At 40.2% G+C, this 18,350-nt stretch overlaps 1 protein-coding gene across 1 annotated transcript in view; it reads right to left on the bottom strand.

The window, feature by feature from the left end:
• Positions 1-18,350, bottom strand: part of EIF2AK3 (eukaryotic translation initiation factor 2 alpha kinase 3) — a 42,227-nt gene that overhangs the window by 21,685 nt on the left and 2,192 nt on the right. The window contains exon 2 of the mRNA XM_079306036.1: positions 13,291-13,420. Coding sequence (XP_079162162.1) covers positions 13,291-13,420 — 130 coding nt within the window. The remainder of the gene's footprint in view (positions 1-13,290; positions 13,421-18,350) is intronic.

Here is an 18,350-nt window from a genome sequence, read left to right as displayed (position 1 = left end):
TCAACACACCTCATTTAAAGAGAAAATTCAGATGAGTTACCCCACACTGCTGGTATTTAAGATCCCCAAAGGATCCAACACTGATGCTTTCCAGCTTTGAAAAGCCTCATGACGACAGACAATTGAAATAAAAACTCCTCTCAGGAGCACAATGTGTAATTGAAGAGATGATAAAAATAAACCCCTGAGAACAGCTGTCAAGCTCTTCACAAAGCAAAACTAGGTGTGTTTTTACCTCTCAGATATTTACCTTATGGCAATAAAGGCCAAAGATCCTGGAAAAAAACATGGCATGTGATACACAAATGTTCCATTATGGTCTACTATTGGGGAGGAAAAATAAACACACACAGCCCTACACACACAGAGAGAAATAAACCAACAAAAAAGCAAATATTCTTGTGGGGAGTGGGGGGATGTCATTTGTAGAGATCACCTGATCGGTGAACAAATAAAGCAAACAAATAAAGTTTACATAAACATTCATATTCAAGAGCAACCTTGTGGTCTTGAGAAATAAAAGACTGGAAAGATTTGGAAAACACCTTTTTAAAACCAAAATGCCAGTGCCAAAATTGCAGCTATAACCATGGTGGAAGTTAAAACATTCAACACAGAGGAGTAATACCACAAAATGTTTCTGTGATATATTCTTTCAGAAGCCCATAATAATTTTGATGACAACTTTTAGCCTTGCAGCTGTTACTTTGCATTAACAAATCCTCTGAATGGATCTGCACATGATCCATATGCATGCAAGTTGTCTGAAGGCCCATGCCAGTATGAGATACTCTGCTCCAAGGGCTGGAGACTATTCCATGGTTTGTGAAGAATGGAGACAGTGGGTTAAACTGCTCAAGAATTGCTGCTGAGCAAGGAAGACTCTTTGTAGGAAACTACAAGCTCTGGGGACAACATGACACATGTCACCTTAAGTGCCTCCCCTGTCCCAAAGCTCTTGCTTCAGGGCCCAAGCTGGAAATTTTCCACCAGCAAAAAGCACAGTGGGAATTTCCAGGAACCACACCCAAATCTCCAAGAGGCATGGAGCTGTCTCAGCAACACACACCTCCCAATATAAGGATCAAACCAGGTTATGGCTTCGAAGATTCCGTGGCAGTGGCTCTCTGCCTGCCCTGTTAGAGCCTCGGTCCCCATAAACTGCAGAGGACAGGTGACATTGTTGGTCAGCTCTGCTGATCACCTGCCCATGCTGCCAGCATTGAGGGCATCCATAGGAACAGCACATCCTGGGTGATATTGGGAGGGAAAAGCTGAGAAAAGACACAGCTACTGTCAATGAACACATCAGGAAAGGGAGCACAGGCAGTAGGAAGAGATGCTTCAATGAAGGACAATGCCAGAGTAGGAGTTAATAAGATAAGGTTAAACTGATCCTAAGTGCAAGTGAAACACACTAAAGATCACAAATGAGCTATTTCACTACAGAAACAGAGCAGGGGAAAAAAACACCTTCTTTTAAAATGACTCTATCTATAAATGGATTACATGACACAGTGCTGACAGCACCTGATTACCACGAAGGTCTTCTTTTAACATAAAAGCTTTATTTGAAGAATGAGGCAGGTATGCAAATGTGCCACTTGCAGGTGCCAACACACATGTGTAACAAAAGGCATTTGCGGCCACTTGCAGTGAGATCTGTTTTCAAAAGGGCAGTTCAGCCAGAGGTTTCAGAAGGACATTAATAACAATAACTATCTGAATTATGCAGCTCATTCTCTAGTACAACAGAAGCAGAAAAGGGACTTTCCTTGAAAGTACTAGCAACTATCATCGGCATGCAGCTCAGGTAAAGGAATGACATCACCCTGTATCTCAAAAGCATTACCTCATCTCCTAATCCAAGGAGTGAGTCACCCAGGCAGTCAGCTGCAAATCTCTTGGCACAGAAAATGTAGGTTACCACGATGCACTTACACATTCCTCTGATCTGTCAATGTAAATAGCTATTTGTTCAGCTTCAGTGGTCAGCAATATGGCACATAATTGTTAAGTGGCTTGTCTTTCAGAAGCAACACTTAAAAACAGCCCCCACATTAAGTGTGGAGCCCCGAACGAGCCGCTGCTCTTTTGCTCATTAAGAGTTTGCAGCCCAAGTTCTCCATTGGCTCCGCGCGGGGCTCTGCAGCCCTATCAGCGGCGCGGGCTGCGCAATCTCCAGGCCGACGGGTGAGGTAATGCAGTTTCTAAAAAGCTTCCACAAAAAAGCAAAAAGGCATAACGATCTGGAATGGCACATGCTTCCAGGGAATTTGCTGTCTAGACTCTTTACTGGAAAGGAGGGCACCGTACGCCAGGTGCCAGGGCAGGTTGATCGGCGCAGGAAAGCGCTGATATATAGCGGTGGAGAGAAGAGAAACAGAAAGAAAAGGGAAAATTGTGTAAACAGAGATCAAAACAAGCTGAAGTACTAAAGCTTCCAGGAGCTGTTTAACAGCAGGCGTGATATTCTACCCCCTTCCTAAGGCTCTTTATCGTCTGAAACAAAAATCAAGCCTGCTCACGTGCAGACACATCTGAGCCAAGTCTGGTGCCAAAACAGTCAATATTATTGTTTACAGATGGGCTGGACTATCTACTAACTCCAAGGAAATAACCACGCACAAGTGAAATATTTTCCTTAAAATAGGATTTTATGTCTTCATGTTTTTCTAACACTTCTGCTTGTAGTTTTCAAATCTTGCTGTTACTATAAGCTGCAAGAACTTCATTCCAGTTACTAATTAACTGAGACCAACCTACATGATCTTAAATGATAAGGATACCAGATTTTCCCCCCCTCTATGATTATCCCTACAATAGGATCACTGTAATAAACAGGATCAAATCCAACATCAAGCACACTCTTAAGAAAACTAATTCTTAGTGAGAACTATGTCTTTTAAACCTCTTTAAAATTAATCTAGGCAACATATTAAAAGTCGCATATGGCAGCTTTATACTGAAGGGTAGAAACAAGAGTCTGCACAAAGAAATGCGGGAAAGTGAAAGCAAGCTGGTATGCTCCACATTAAAAAAACAAACAAACAAATTAAAAACACAAATCCATAGACAGGCAGTAACATAGGTATCCCTACTGTATATGTTTACAGATTTTTTCAGGTAATACAGATACATATATGTAGATCACACACACACACAATTTTTGAGATGTCCCTAGTTTGGGATGATCTGGAACTGTTTTATTGTCTGCTTTTTTTGTCATGCATGCAGGAAGGTTATCTGCACAGAGCCACGGTTTATAACTTCCTTCCAATAAGAGAGGTTAGAAGAGGTTATTTCTCCTCTTCACCTTAGATTTCAGGATGCTGATTCATCTGTTTTGCCTCCAGCGACCTGCAGAAATCCTGAAGCACAGGGCACTACAAGGATGACAGTGTAGTGTTAGTAACAGGCAAACCCTAATCAAGCAGCAGCACACTGGGATGAAGGGGCCAAACAGAGCCTTCTCCAAGGCCCACAACATCCCCACTTCCTTAAGAGAACAAAGATCCAAACACAAGCACAATCTTTGGAAAAACAGAGGCTGTTGAGCTATTCTACTGCCTAAAGCACTGGTAAAAGAGCAGAGTATTCTTAAAAACATACAGGGCTGTTCAATCCAACCAGCTAGGAAAAAGAAAATTGAGTGCAAAGGGAAGTCCATGACTTACATCAGTAAAACAACCTGAGACTTGTTCAAGGGCAATGAGGAAGCTGAGGCAGGAAATACTGACAGACAGGTTGTTGTTTGTCTAGAAAATTTCTCCTTCTTGTGGGTGCCATTACTTCTGATCTCAGCACTACACTTGTTTACAAAGTGCATACCTGTCCTGACCACCTCCTGTGCCTGTTAAGCACCGAACATTGCCCAGACCCTCTGACACCAGGACCGTGAGAAAGGCTGCACCTGGACAGCAGCTAATCAGTATTTTATTGAGCTGTTTACAGAGGTGGGATTAGGTGGCCTTTCTGCTCTGCAGAGGTGAGAGGTGCCACTGCCAGGGCGGCACATCACAGAAACAGGTTTCATCTCAGCTGGGGTGTGACAGCCTGAAAGAGCACACCAGGTCTGCACAGCAACAGTGAGCAGGGATGTTTCTCAAAGCTCAGGCTGATTTGGACCATCAGGCTGTACAGCTCACCCAGCAACAGTTCACAGCATCTATTGAGTGACCAAACCTGGTCCCTGACTCCTACATACATTAAGTATACCTTATGACACAAGTTTGTATCTATTACAGTCCTTCTTCTCCTTCCATCATCCCCCATACTCCACAAGCTGTAGTTTCTATTTCATTTTTCATGGAAAAGAGTAATAAATTCAACTTTTGTGGGTCTGTATTTTCTGTATGATGAGTGTGTAAAGTGATGCTGTAACCCTATGCCTGGATGAGTACTAGAGAACTCATTTCAAAACTCCTTTCTTCTCTCTCTTCAAAGCAACACCTGCAACATCCTCCGGAGAACTTTAATAAAAGACTAGAGCTGATATCTGTCATGATTCTACACTTCAGATCTTATAATCTGATCAGGTGTAAGCACCAGGGTCCTGACAAAACTGTCTTTTACAAAAACACTGTAAAAAGCAACAGATGACAGCAGCACAGCAGCTTGAGACTTTAACTCTCCTTTCCAATGTCAGGGGCATAGTACCTTGTTCAGCTTGAGTTTGCCCTTAAAGGAATTATTCCTGCTCTGCCCTCCCCTGAAGGGCTGTACAGGAAATCTGAGGAACTGCAGTGTGCTAACCAGACCACCCCAGCTTCAAAAGAGATCAGGAACCCAATACTGTTTGCTGTGCAATCACACAGACCCTTCCTCTGAAGACAAGCAAACTGAAATACCACCGTTACTTTAATCATAATCAAACAAGACTTGAGGTTTTGAGATACAGAGATGCCAGCCTGCTCTGCTGCCATGGTAACAGACTTTTAAAAACTGTTCTCCTTAATAATAATAAAAAAACCCAACTGCACGGTGCTTTAAGACTTTATTCTGACATTATTCCATCCCCCTCTTTTACATGGCAAGTTTTATTAATAAGACTGCAAGTCTTCTGAAACTTAAGAGCACTGCTTTCTGAGACAAACCAGTGCTGCTGCTACCAAGCCCATCACTGAGCAACGTGAAACTAACAGCACATAAGGGAGTGGATTAATGGAAAAAAAATAATTTACCCAAAGCCTTGCCTTTCCAGAATCAGGCCCTACACAGAAATTCATCAGCCACCACAGCAAACTGGAACTTGCATTTTGGTTTGCATGGCAAGGCTTTGGTATTGGGGGGCTACAGGGGTGGGAAGAACCCCACACTGGAGCAGGGGAAAAGTGTGAGAGGTCCTCCCTTGAGGAGGAAGAAGTGGCAGAGACAATGTGTGATGAACTTACTGCAGTCTCCACACCCCATGCCCCTGTGCCACTCTGGGGTAAAGGGAGAGAAAATCAGGGTGAAATTAAGCCTGGGGAGAAGGGAGGGATAGGGGAAGGTCTTCCTCAGATTTGGTTTTATTTCTCCTTATCCTATTCTGGTTTTATTATTTATTTATATATATTATTTATTCTGGTTTTATTGCTAACAAAAGTGGTTTCCCTGAGGTGAGTTTGCTTTACCCGTGACAGTGCCTGGTGAATGATTTCTCCTTGCCCTCATCTTGACCCACAAGCCTTTTCATCAGATTTTTCTTTCCCCTGCCTAGCTGAGGAGGGATGTGACAGAGTGGCTTTGGTGGGCATCTGGCATGCATGCAGGGGCAACAGCAGAAGCTCATAGCATTTCAGGAGACCAGGATTCAAACTGATCTGTGCTGGACACTGTGTGTTTCTTCCCTTGGCCCTGCATGGACAGGATGGTTTTGCAGATAAGGACACAATCCATGTAAAAAACTAAGTCACAGAGCAACTCCTATAGGAAAAGAGCCTGATACAGGAGGAGAACAGAATGGCAAATCACAGTCTCCTCTTTCAAGGATGCAAAGAGACAGTGCATGAAACATGCAGTGAGTCTGACAAAGATTAACAGTTACCTTCTTACACAGCACAAAGTCCAGAAGAAATTCGGAAATGAGATGTCAGTGGCTGTGCTGCTAGAGGAAAGATTTGCTAAACTGTCTATAAGGCTTAACCCTTGAAATGGGCCCTTCTTTATAGAGGTAAGAGTATAGCCTGAAAATTTCAAAAGGCTCTGAATAATGTTAATAAATGTTTTGTGTATTGGGTGGCTGCATTCCAAATAAGTTATTGATTACCTAGAACTGGAATTTGTCTAGGTACTAGAGTTGATCCATTTTAATATCTGTAAACACCAGAACAGCTAAACAGCCAATACAAAACGTGCAGTGGGCCATACACAATTAAATTACAAGCTCTCTTCCTGTCCTTACCTCAACCCAGGAGGTAAAGGGTCCAGACCACAAGACTTGCAAGAAATGGTTGAGGGAGCTGCAGTTAGTTAGCCTGGAAAAAAAGGAGGCTCAGGGAAGACCTTATTGCTCTCTACAGCTACCTGACTGGAAGTTTTAGCCAGGTGAGAGGAGTCAATCTCTCTTCCCAAGAAACAAGCAACAGGACAAGAAGGAAAGGGTTCAAGTTCCATCAGGGAAGGTTTAGATTGACTGTAAGGAAGGCTTTCTTCACTGAAATGATGGTCAAGCATTGGAACAGGCTGCCTAGGGCAGTAGTGGAGTCACCATGCCTGGGGAGATATAAAAGCCTTGTGGGTGTGCCACTTAATGTGGTTTAGTGGTGGCCTTGGCAGTGCAGGGTTAACACTGGGACTCTGTAATTCTGTAATCTTAGAGGTCCATCCCAACCTAAACCATTCTGTTTTTCTGCTATAAAGAGAATAAAAACACAAAGATAATGGGGATGGCAAAAAGCCTTTCCAATATTTGGAGCATTTTGACTATGGCTGTGAGCATGAGATGAAAGCTGGTTGTGCACAGAGCAACTCTGAGAAACTTTCCTGGCTTTGCTCAAGGCAGAGCATCACCTGAGGACTGGTCTCAAGAGCTCAGGTATGGCACAAGCCACAACATCCTGTTCTGTAGCTGCTCACGTGTGCCCTGCAGGAAGCTGTCATGCTGCAAATGCTCTTTAAAGCACTGCAAGGACACGTGTCAGCACTTCCTCTGGGCTGTATCGCTGCTAACTACGAGTGTCAGCGAGGCAGCCACAGAGCTGCAGCTACAGGAAGTTCTTGGGGTTTTTAATTGAAAGGACACCAAACTAAGAGCACTGAAGATATCCAGTTTTGATAAATACGTAACACCACTTTGCCTAAGCAACAGCCCTGCTTGTGATGATGGTATGATGGTGCTGCATCACACTAACCACCAACTCAGCTCAGGCAGCTCTCAGAAATTCCCCTTTTCCTCAGGTTTACCATTTCCCACTAAAGAAGTTGGTTGTTTCCTATAAAAGCACAGCTTCCAGCTGCCAGGGTACTTTAAAACAATCTTTTGCTGATGATTTTTGTCCATTAAACACCATTAGAAGTTTATTTTCAGAATTGTAAATTATGCTTTAAGCAACAAAAAAGAAAGCAACAAACAGCTGTACTCAGAAATCCAGGGGTCTCTCTAGTTATGTTTCCCAAGCCTGTCACCTCTGCATGCACATGGGTGTATTTCCAGCAACAGAACTGAACAGAACCACTTGTGCCATTGGCATTGGGAATGCCAACACATCCATGTAGTTAAAGAGTAGTCACATCCATTCTCTTCCTGCAAAACACAGGCTCCACTCCCTTTGATAGCCCTAATAAGCCTTCTCTGCCTCAATTGCAATTAGAATTTATCTTCCTTTGAAGTACAATTCTGGACACTCACTTGTTATTCATTATGAGCTTTTCCAGGACCATTTAAGACACTAATCTGTCTCTCTCTCTACCCGCAGGCAACACAGAATCACATTTCCTTCCCTGCAGTGGAATGGAGATGGCAGCTGATAACCTGTCAAGGGATATCTTAGTACACAGTTTGCTCAGTTTTAAACTGGTCATCTCCAGCCTTCAACAACAAAACCACTGTTATCAATACCACATCTTGTATTTCATTTAGCACAGTTTAATTTCATGTCTATTATAGAAAACCTGTACAGCTGAGAACCAGCTGATGTGCCAGTCTTTGTCTACAGGAATGACACCTCCAACTATCTGAGCTTCTCGTGGTTCTACAGTCTCAGCAGTACACAAAAATAAAGGTCACTACAGGACACTAGAATACTCTTTCAAACAAGGAAGTATTTTCTCCAGTTTAGTCATCTCAATAACCAGACCACAGATTTACATTCTGCCTGCTTGAAAAGAGTGGCAATTCAGTACTTTAGAAATGCTCAGAACATACTACAGCCAGAAAGTAATTTTACAGCATGAATAGATATTTTAAACATTTTATTCTTTGTTGAGTGAAACTGTCCTTTAAAAACCTTTTGTATACACTCAAACACCTCAGAGAACCAACTTGCCATTCTCTGTATATGAAAGTCTGAACCTTTTGTGAGCTGCCTGGATGGTGCACAGAGATTCTTCCAAGTGCTAAAACAGGGAAGATTGTTTCTGTTGCTGGCCTGGCCCGTTCTAGATGTCCCATTCAAGATGCACCCAGGATTAAGAGTTCAAATTACTAACAGTGATGAACTAGACAGAGGCATTAATTTTTAAGCAGAATTCAGAACAAAGATATTTTCTCAGAATGTCTGTGTAGTTTGGAAAGAATTTCCTTTTTGTTTGGCCAGTGAATTGTTAGAAAAATTTTATGCAGGATTAATACAAATTCCTAATATTTATCACTGCATTTAACAGCTGCTATAATAACCTTTTCAGTGTTTTCACTGAAAGTGTCTGACAGTCTTAAGTGTTCCCCACCCATATCCAAGACAAACACTATCAGCTTTCCCTTGGATGATATTTACAGACAGTGACTCAACCGAAAAATAACTATAATAGAAAGGCAGGAACCAAACAAACATGTAAGTTTTATTCAAACTAATAAAATACTGCTGCAGCAGTGCTGTAAGTGGTGGGTGAGACTTTCCTAATTCTTTCAAAGACACTTATTTACCCTCCCTGAACCTATGGGAGGGCACATAACAGAACTCACAATTCAAGCACCTCAAAGGGCATTTTGACCTCTTGCTTTGCCCTGACCCATTTCAATGTGGATTTTGCATTTTCTTTATTCCAGAGTGTAAGAGGTCAAAGGATGGGAATTCCTGAGTTTCCTCCTGTGTTCCCAAAGCAACCCAAAACAGTTTTGAGCTCTTCTCTGGCTTGTCTAGGCACAGGGGTTGCCTTATCTAAAGGGCAGCAAAGTGCAGGCAAGTCACTACCTTAAAGTGAGTCCCAGCAGAATTCTGTATTTCTTTTGGGAAACCAAAGCACTGAAAATTTGGAAGGGTTTATGATGGAGATAAAGGAGAGGAAAAAGAAAGAAGATACACTCATACTGTACATTAAATCCAACCACTAGTAGAGTTTTTTGAGATTTCAAAATCCTTTTCCAACTCACTGCTCTAAGCAAAAAAGAACAATCTGCTCGAAGTCTCTATGGGTTCACTTCACCAACAATGCAGTGAATTTTCAGATGACATCAGCATAAAACTTCTTTACCTCTCCATATTTCTCTGGAGAAAAAAATGTAATACTAGGCTGTTCCATAAAAATATGCCACTTCTATGTCCAAAAAAGATGATACAGATGTCTAAGTTTGTAGAAAAGTTGATTTTATGTGGCTATATCAATAAAAAGATATATTTATGTTTATATATATATATATATGTATATATATACACACACACAATGCAATACAAAGGTCATGAGAGTCTTTATTGGAGTAAGAATGTTAACAGATCTGGTGACATGGCATAATCAAATGATTCCATTTTTCCAGGATACAGTGGTATGTTTACTCTGACTGCTATAAATGTCAGCCTTATGAGCTGATACTGATTTTGTCCCATGATCTTCAATGTCTCAAATAAGGAAATAAGATGCTTACTTAGGGATTAGTCTGTAACACCCAAGCCTACCAGGCAGTTTTATCAAGTCCATCCCAGTGTAGCCTCTGTCCAGAGCACTGAAACAACTCTGACTGGTGGACATTAAGTAATTTAGTATAAAGCTTGCAGGTAAAAGGATGAATCATTCTCATCAGCAAACAATGTGCTATGAACATTTCCCACTGCTTCTGAAGCAGTTCTCCACTTTCACTATAATTAAGAATCATTATTCCAACACGCTGTTCTCCCAAAAGTATTCTTTTTTAAGTATGGACAGTGTATTAATTACAATCCCAAATTTTAAAGAGCAAAGTGATTTATTAAAATTAAGCTCCCTTTTAGAAAAGCTGTGATTCAGTAACTTTACTGGGAACTTCATCAGGCAATCTTTACATGCAGGTAACAGGAAAACTTGGGAGTTGTAACCATACTTTTATAGAGAAAGGTTTTTCCACTTTAAAACAACAGATAGGGAAACAGAGTTTTTAAATTCTCAAGCACAAGCCTGAACTGCAGAGTCAACTTTTCAGCACTGGCAGCCCAACCACAATTTGTTTATGTTGGAGCTCAGGGCAAAGGAAAGAATTTTAGCATTTTAGTTACCCAGACACACAATTAATAGTTCAGTAGCCTCTCCTTTCTAACTGATCTGTTCACATGACAAATGATGAACATCTCACTTGTCAGTGTGTTAAGCAGTAGTTTCAAGATCTGAAGCGTTTGACAGAGCTGCTGGAACATTTGAAATTTTACTGCCTCACTTTCCTAATTAACACACGAGCTCCAGACAGCCAGGCTGACATTTTACAGTTAGGCAAAGGAAGTTAACTACAGTTCTCTTAAACATTGGAAGTTTGAAGATCTAATGTCTATTCTTAAAAGGCACTTGGAAATTAAATTCATGCTTTTGAACCAGGACTTGAGACTACAGTTCATTATACTCATACTTGAGATAGTTTAAAAAAACCCTCATCAAAACAATTAAGATCCAGCAGCACACACTTGCCTTGCTCTGAAAGAGCACAAATCTTTGTCACTGCAAGTGTAACAGAGTTTCTCATCTGCCTTTTCTTGCAAGAAGATGTAATTTAACAGGTTACATAATGTTACTGCTTTATGATGAATATTGTGGTTGCTAGCACAGAAACCTTTGTTATTTCAAAAATGCTGGAAAAGGAAGGAAAAGCCTCAAGACTCAGTTTGAGACAATACAACTCAACAGGTCACATGCCAATATCAGTATTTTGACCCAAACCAGAATTTTCCCAGCAATTTTCATGAGGTAAAATACTTACTTAAGTACCTAGATTCACTGCATGAAGTCTTCCAGCTGATTACTGACAGCAGATTAAACATTTAAATATTTAAATGCAGTTTATTCAGAGTATTCATCACTTTTCATCATGTTTGTTAAATTCTGTCTTAACAGCCTTTGTTTACATGACAGTAAAAAGTCGAAAAAGGCCCATATTCATAATGTTTAACAGCTTCTAAAAGGCCAAAATGACCTTTTCCTTCCAAAATTAGTTATCTCATAGTCTCTGCCAAAATCCCTCAGTGTCTTTGGCCACAGCTGTAGAAATGAAACAATTTGAAAACCCATCTGAACTTCCAAATTCCTCTAAGCATAACAAATGCTCTTTAAAAATGTATTTTTATGACTGCCACAACCTACTGACTTGTAATCACAGAAGGGAATTAATTATCACATGGACAAACTACAATTGCTGTTGTCTAAACCCCAACCTTTGGTTTCTACAGTCATACCACATTGGAAAAATATCAAAATTCTGGACAGACAGTTGAGTGACAAAATCTGTATTTGCAAAAACACTTCTATTGTTGGAAATGCTTACACACCCAAAATCTTTAAAAACCAGGGCTTGTGACTTAACTTGTAGTGAAAAAATAAAGTTCATATTTGCACAGATTTCAAATGTATTCTTTTCATAACCACTGGCTCTATTTTCATTGTGGTCATCAGAAACTATTTGCAGAAGCAGGTAACAGACCAGTATTTTATTTACCTACTACTGAGAACATTTTTGAAGAATCACACTATCACTGACACCTTCCACCTCACAGAGCTCTTAACAGTTCTGTCTACAGTTCTCTCTTCTGTATTCTTTTCAATTCTGCTCTTAAACATATTTGGGGGGAAAAATCCTTATTTCCTACAATGTTTTTGCTAAACCACAAAAAAACACCTGAATAAATCTCACCAAGCTGCATCCATAAATAAAATTCACTCTCAGAAACAAACCTTCACATTACTGCTGCAACCTGAGATACTCATTAGCAGCTCTCATACTTAACACTACTACAACAGACCACATTTTTCTTTGACTTCTTTATACTGAAACAGAGGTCATGTCCACAGATAACAACAAAGAACTACATGCAAGAAAGTCATGCAGTCTGGATAATCCTGAACTCAGTTTTCATTCTCTGATGCTCATTGTGCAAATATAAAAGTGATACAGGACTGGTCATCAAATCCAACCATCCCTGACAGGGAAGAACTTGTACTTCTGTGGTGTGTTATCATCACAAATTACCTCTTTGCTGGTGTTTTCATTCCTCCTAATTCTAGGAGAGAATGAATCAAAGATCTCCCTTGAGCAGGAAAAGAAAAAAAGGAAAAAAACCTACCTTATAATTTTTAGCCTAGTTTGTTGAAACTGATGGTGGCCAAAAGCACCAAACAAGAAACTGAACTTGAGATTTTCTTCTTACAGTTCATCAGCAAGAAGTGATGCAACCCTTTACCACTCAGTACTTCAGGGTGACCTTCAGCACTCTGTTTAATTGCTAACACATTCTATTTCACAGGCAGCCTGCTTATCTAGTATAAAACACCCCAAACAATCCTTTGTTCATTTATTAAGTCACAAGGACTTCTGCTTTTCTTGAGGGGAAAAAAAAGCCAGTACTTGCCAAGACACAGTCTAGTAATACAAAGCAGATGATCCTTTCATTTGCTTGAAATTACAAGTAACTTGTTTTCAATCAACAATTACATACAATTCCCCAACTCAGTTACATCATCTAGTTTGATAGTTATCAAATACATCAATCCCAAGGCTGAAATGCTGACACACTCCAGTTTGAAATGGCAACATGATGTAAGCACTTAAAAAATAAAAAAAGTTTGAGAATAGTACTGACAAAGTTTCGTAGGTGTTTGCTCCATTATTTAACATCTACCAAACAGGGAGAAAAAGCTACATTTCTTTTACTACAGATCTTAATTTTTAAAGATTTAGTCAGGAAAGAAACGAAGCCTTACCTCTGGCTTACTGAGGCTGGATGACACAAGAGAACCTGATCCCACATCCAGATCCCACTGTTTCCTCCCACTGTTTTCTGGATCCAGTGCAGCAATTCGTCCATCCAAAGTGCTGATAATTACAAGAGATCTGCAAGGTGGAAACATTCACAGTCAAAACTACAGCAGGATGGACTTCACCTATTAGCTGCCTTTTATACTCAGTAAAATCCAACTGCAACCCTTAAGTCTCTATATTCTGCAGAAAAGCAATTCAAGTGGGTAGCTCTACCCAGACCAATGACAGAGTAGAAGAGCTGAAGTCTCTGGCTGGATATCATAAACTAATTTCCATGTTGTAAGGCATTTTCAGAACTCAGATTCAGAGGAAGGCAGTTGACATTTTGCTCTTGCATGCAGATGTTACCACTACAATACTGGATGAGATCATCTTTTTGGAGATAATTATACAAACAGTATGGATCCCACTTCTCCCAGGCCTTTCCAAACTGATCTTTAATATACCCTTTCAAAACAATCTAAACTCAAAACTATTAACCCAGCCAATCAGAATGTAAGAAATACTAAGTTGCAACTAAGTTTTAAATTATTTTTTCAGATGAAACATTGAACTGCTGGGATATTTTGTAGGTCTCTGAATAAAACAAGTCCCTCCAAAGGCACACACAGGGCACTACAAACAACCTCCAAAGCCTGCAGATCACAAAGCAACCAAACTGGGGTTTGCAGCTTGGGCTTGGAGTAGCCTGATGTCTGGGGATACAGGGCCATGGCAGGATGGCTGCTGATTTCTACAGCGCCTGAAAGCTCCTCAGTTTCAGTAAATCTTGTTTCTTACAGAGCTGTACCATTAGAATAAGCATTTCTGGTTGGGCTAGAACTTCAGTATGAAAATAAACAAACAAACAACACATCAGAGACAAAGCACTGACAAGGCATTTCTGAAGGGCCTTTTTTTTTTCTTGAAGATTGTTTCTTTCTGACCTGAAAAAGCTGGGATTGTGTTGTCAGTTTGGCTTGCAGCAGCTCACCAATCTTCAAAGGCAGAGGGAGTAGAACTTGATCACTTTACAGGCTGCTTGCACTGAGGGGGGCTGGATCCAGTGACCCAGAAGGACCTTTAGAGTTGCTGGTTTCAATGAGAATAAGGAACTGTGCAAATAAACTGATGAGGAGATTAAGCCAGTTTCAGATGAGGGTGAAAGGGCAGGGGGCTGGTAGTGCACACACAGACATATATATTAATCTTTAAACAATAAGGGACAATAAATTATAGTGTAAAGCTCTGGCCAGATATATTCACTTGTCCAAAGTTAATGGTGTAGTAACACGGAATTTGGGGAGGAAATGATGGGGGTTATTAGTTTGCTTTAAGGAGGGGAAAACTGAAATCATGATCTAAAAACATGTTCAGGGAGCATGGCTCATTACATCACCTCTAACAAAAACATGTAAAACGTGGCCACTTTACATGTTAAAGTAACCCACAAGATTTATAGGATTTTATAATGCTTATAGCACTACACTACTAATAAAGAGAAAAATAAAGATATCTTTAAACTGTTCCAAAAATGCTAGAGCAGCTCCTGCTTCTGAAGGTGGCCAAGTATCACATTCCTCCAAAAGCTAAGTTTAAGAAACTGTTAGAAAAATACCAATTGTGCAAATATTTGCACAGTAAAAGACATAAGTTTTTATAAGCTGATTACAAACACTTTTTCCAACTGTACAGAAATGAAGACTGGGTTAATAATAAACCAGATTGCAGGAGACTGACTATTTTCAAGTACTGTAAACAAGTGCTCACACACTAAAGGCCTTGGACACATATTTAACACAATCTGCTTACTTTATGGTAAAGCATTTTATCTGAAACCCTCTAGCATTGCATAAAAAAAATATTATTCCAAGTGGATCTACTTAAATTTTATGTTGATTCTCCTGACAACCAGGTAATAAAAAGAGGTAGAAATGCAGCTAGAATGAAGGGAATTTTGGCAGCCATACTGCAGAGAAGACAAATCCTAAAATCATGCTGTGAAATGTTTTTTTCCTGTGCACTCCCATTGTTTTCCTTTATCTAATTCTTCCTGTTTGACTTCTCCCTCAAGTAACAAATGTTTCATGCCTTTGTGTCTTCCATTTCTGTATTATCTTTCCCCACCAGATGCAAACTCAGCCTTCCCTAGGAGTTCCCTCACTATTAAGCCTCTCCACTGCCACTCCAGATGGTGGTTTTGGAATCTGTACCTGCACCCTGACCTCCATCACCCAAGCTGTGCTGCAACCACACTTCAGTTTTAAGTTTGGCTGATTAGAAAGAGGAGGGGAGTGTGGGAAACCTTTGTGCCAGCAGCACACACTCAGAGGAACTGGTTTAACCAAGCACTTCTGCTCACTGTAAAATCCTGGCTTTTCTTTGGTGCAGTGGCACTCAGGGTTTGTCCCCAGCTGTAGAATGGACTTTGCTTCACCCACTGAGCAAACACTTCCATGAGACACAGGAACACAATCAGCCCAGATATATCTGAATCTTAGGTGTGGCTGCCTTTTGAACTAGAACCAGGTGTAAGAAAACATCCATTTCTCTCTGCTTTTTAATGAGTGATTCATTTTCAACTAAATAGCCACATTTCTAGTTCCAGCTTCATCTTGCTCTTCAGCAATACCACATACTAGGAAAAAGAGCTAAAACTCCCTATATTCTAATAAAATCCTTAATTGCATATTCTACCTGTCTATGAGTTAAAATCTTAATACCTGTCTCCTCTTCTCTGATGGAATACAGCAAGTTAAAATCCTTTAACTTGAACTCTAATTGGTGGAAGATTTGAAATTTGTGCCCAATTCTCTCTAGTGTTACACTTTCTCATTGTCAGATTTTCCCTTCCCTTTGTGAGATTCCAGTGCTTGCAGCTTTGTGTATCAGGAGCATGAAGTGGTGACAAGAGATGTTTCTGTTGCTCAGGTAGTCTAATCAAGCACTAAATTAACACATTATGATAAAAGCAATTTAGGGAACTACTTCACAAAAATATTTCAGAGCTTAAAAATAAAAAGGCAGGTGACTTGCTTTTTGTCACCCTACAATGCCACTGTGGCTTTACTGCAGTGTATTATGCCAATTCTTGCATTAAATTCTTAGAAACATGAGCAGAATACAGCCACAGTTCCAGAATAAAGAGAGTCCTTTCAGCCACCTGTTTGCCAGCCTTTGCTGGCTCAGGATGTCAGGGCTGCAATTCCTGTAATTCCATTACATTAAACTGAAAAAGCAATATTTTTTATACATCTTTAGGCCAACTGACTGACAAGCTGAAAGTAAAAGGAATTCCTGACTCAGTTTCTATTTTGGGGGGTTAGGCCTGATAAACTCTTTTATTTTCTGAAAAACAACACCTTATAGCTGGTTTAACCAACATCACTTCCTGACTGGGGTCAAGCTGAAAGACTGCCTTGACCAAAAAAGCCAGTTTCCAGGAACATACAGGTCTTCTGACAACACTACCAAACCAGATTCCCTTCTGAGAAGGGAAAACACAAAATATTACCCATTTTAAGGTCAAAAGTCACAACTATAACACCAAGGAAGTGAGGAGGATAGAGACAAACAGCATCAAGGCTGTGTCAATACTTGTTGATAGTAAATCACAGACTCTTCACCAGGGAGTGAGTCACATCACAGGAATACAAAATGAGAAAAAAACAAAACCCAAACCCAATCACCAATACCACAAAATCATAATTCAGTAGTCTCCAAAAGCCTGGACCAGAACAAAAAAGACACTAAAAGAAATTATTCAAAATAAGGCTGTCACTTAAATCCCAGGATTCATCACCTGAAAAATAAACATCAGTGAAATGAAGACCTGCATTTCTCCTTGCCTAAAGCTGCTGGTCCAGAATATATCATGAACCAAGGGATGGAGAAGACCAAAATCCCTTCTGGGCCCTTAAAGATGGCCAACAGCAGGACTAAAGCAAGGGGCCAGTTCATAGAGCATAAAGAGTTATCAGTAATTGGAGCAGCTGGCAGAGAACAAGCTAATGTTGTAGAGTTAGATTTTATTTGCACTTTGTCACCATGAAAGCACATCTGGACACTTCCCTGACCCCAGCCATCCAAAAACAGCCTCTATGGCTGAACGAGAATCTTTTCTTACCAGTTCCTATCCTCTTTTGCCCATAGACAGGAACTTGTTATTCCAGGGCAATGCTAATGTTTCCCCTTGAAATTATGCAAAATATCTACTGCAAACTTCCACACACATTGATGAAAGGCCAGTCCTGGGCCCTAAAACCTTTGTTAGTATCCCATAATGAACACAGCCCACTTTCTGAGATCAAGAGGCCTGAGCACAATGCTGTTCTACCTTACAGAAGTGAAGGTATGATTTACCTGCAAGCAAAAGGACAAAGATACCAAGGGAAGTTGCAAACAGGACATGGAACAAACACTTCTTTAGCTCACCTACACCCTTTGACTGCACCAAACTTTCCATTTATTCATGTAAGTTGCTTATGTCAGAAAAACAAATCAGAACTTATCTTGGTACATTTACCAGTGTTCCTGTTTCAGTTTAAAAGGATCATCAAACCTAAAACTCTCAACCCTCAAAAGTCCATTGGGACATTGCAAATATGGCTGTTTGTTAAACTTCAACTCTAAGCAGCTATTCCAACAGCAAACCCTGCATGCTTGTATGTAAAGAGCACAGTAAATCACCAACCCTCCTATTTTCTTACAGAAAATCAAAATAAATCTTCAAACCAAGATGATTATATTAATTTGCCTACAGCAAAGACAGTTGGGTTTTGGTTTTGTTCCTTTTTTTTCCCAGATTATATAGACCTCTGTATTGCCTGGATATTGCTGAAAAACAATTAGCTGAGATGACTGGAGATCTCAGAAACACAGATTAAAAAAAATAAAGAAATGCAGGCAAACACTATGGCCAGGCAGCCATTCTATTTTTATTTGATGACAGCAAATCTGTTCCTACATACTAATCAATTACAGAGCAGCTACATTTAATCTCAGGCTTAATTTACTACATTGA

This window comes from Erithacus rubecula, assembly GCF_903797595.1.
Source record: "Erithacus rubecula genome assembly, chromosome: 5".
Lineage (NCBI taxonomy): Eukaryota > Metazoa > Chordata > Aves > Passeriformes > Muscicapidae > Erithacus > Erithacus rubecula.
The sequence above is the reverse complement of the archived record's forward strand: the minus strand, read 5'-3'. Positions and strand labels throughout refer to the sequence as shown.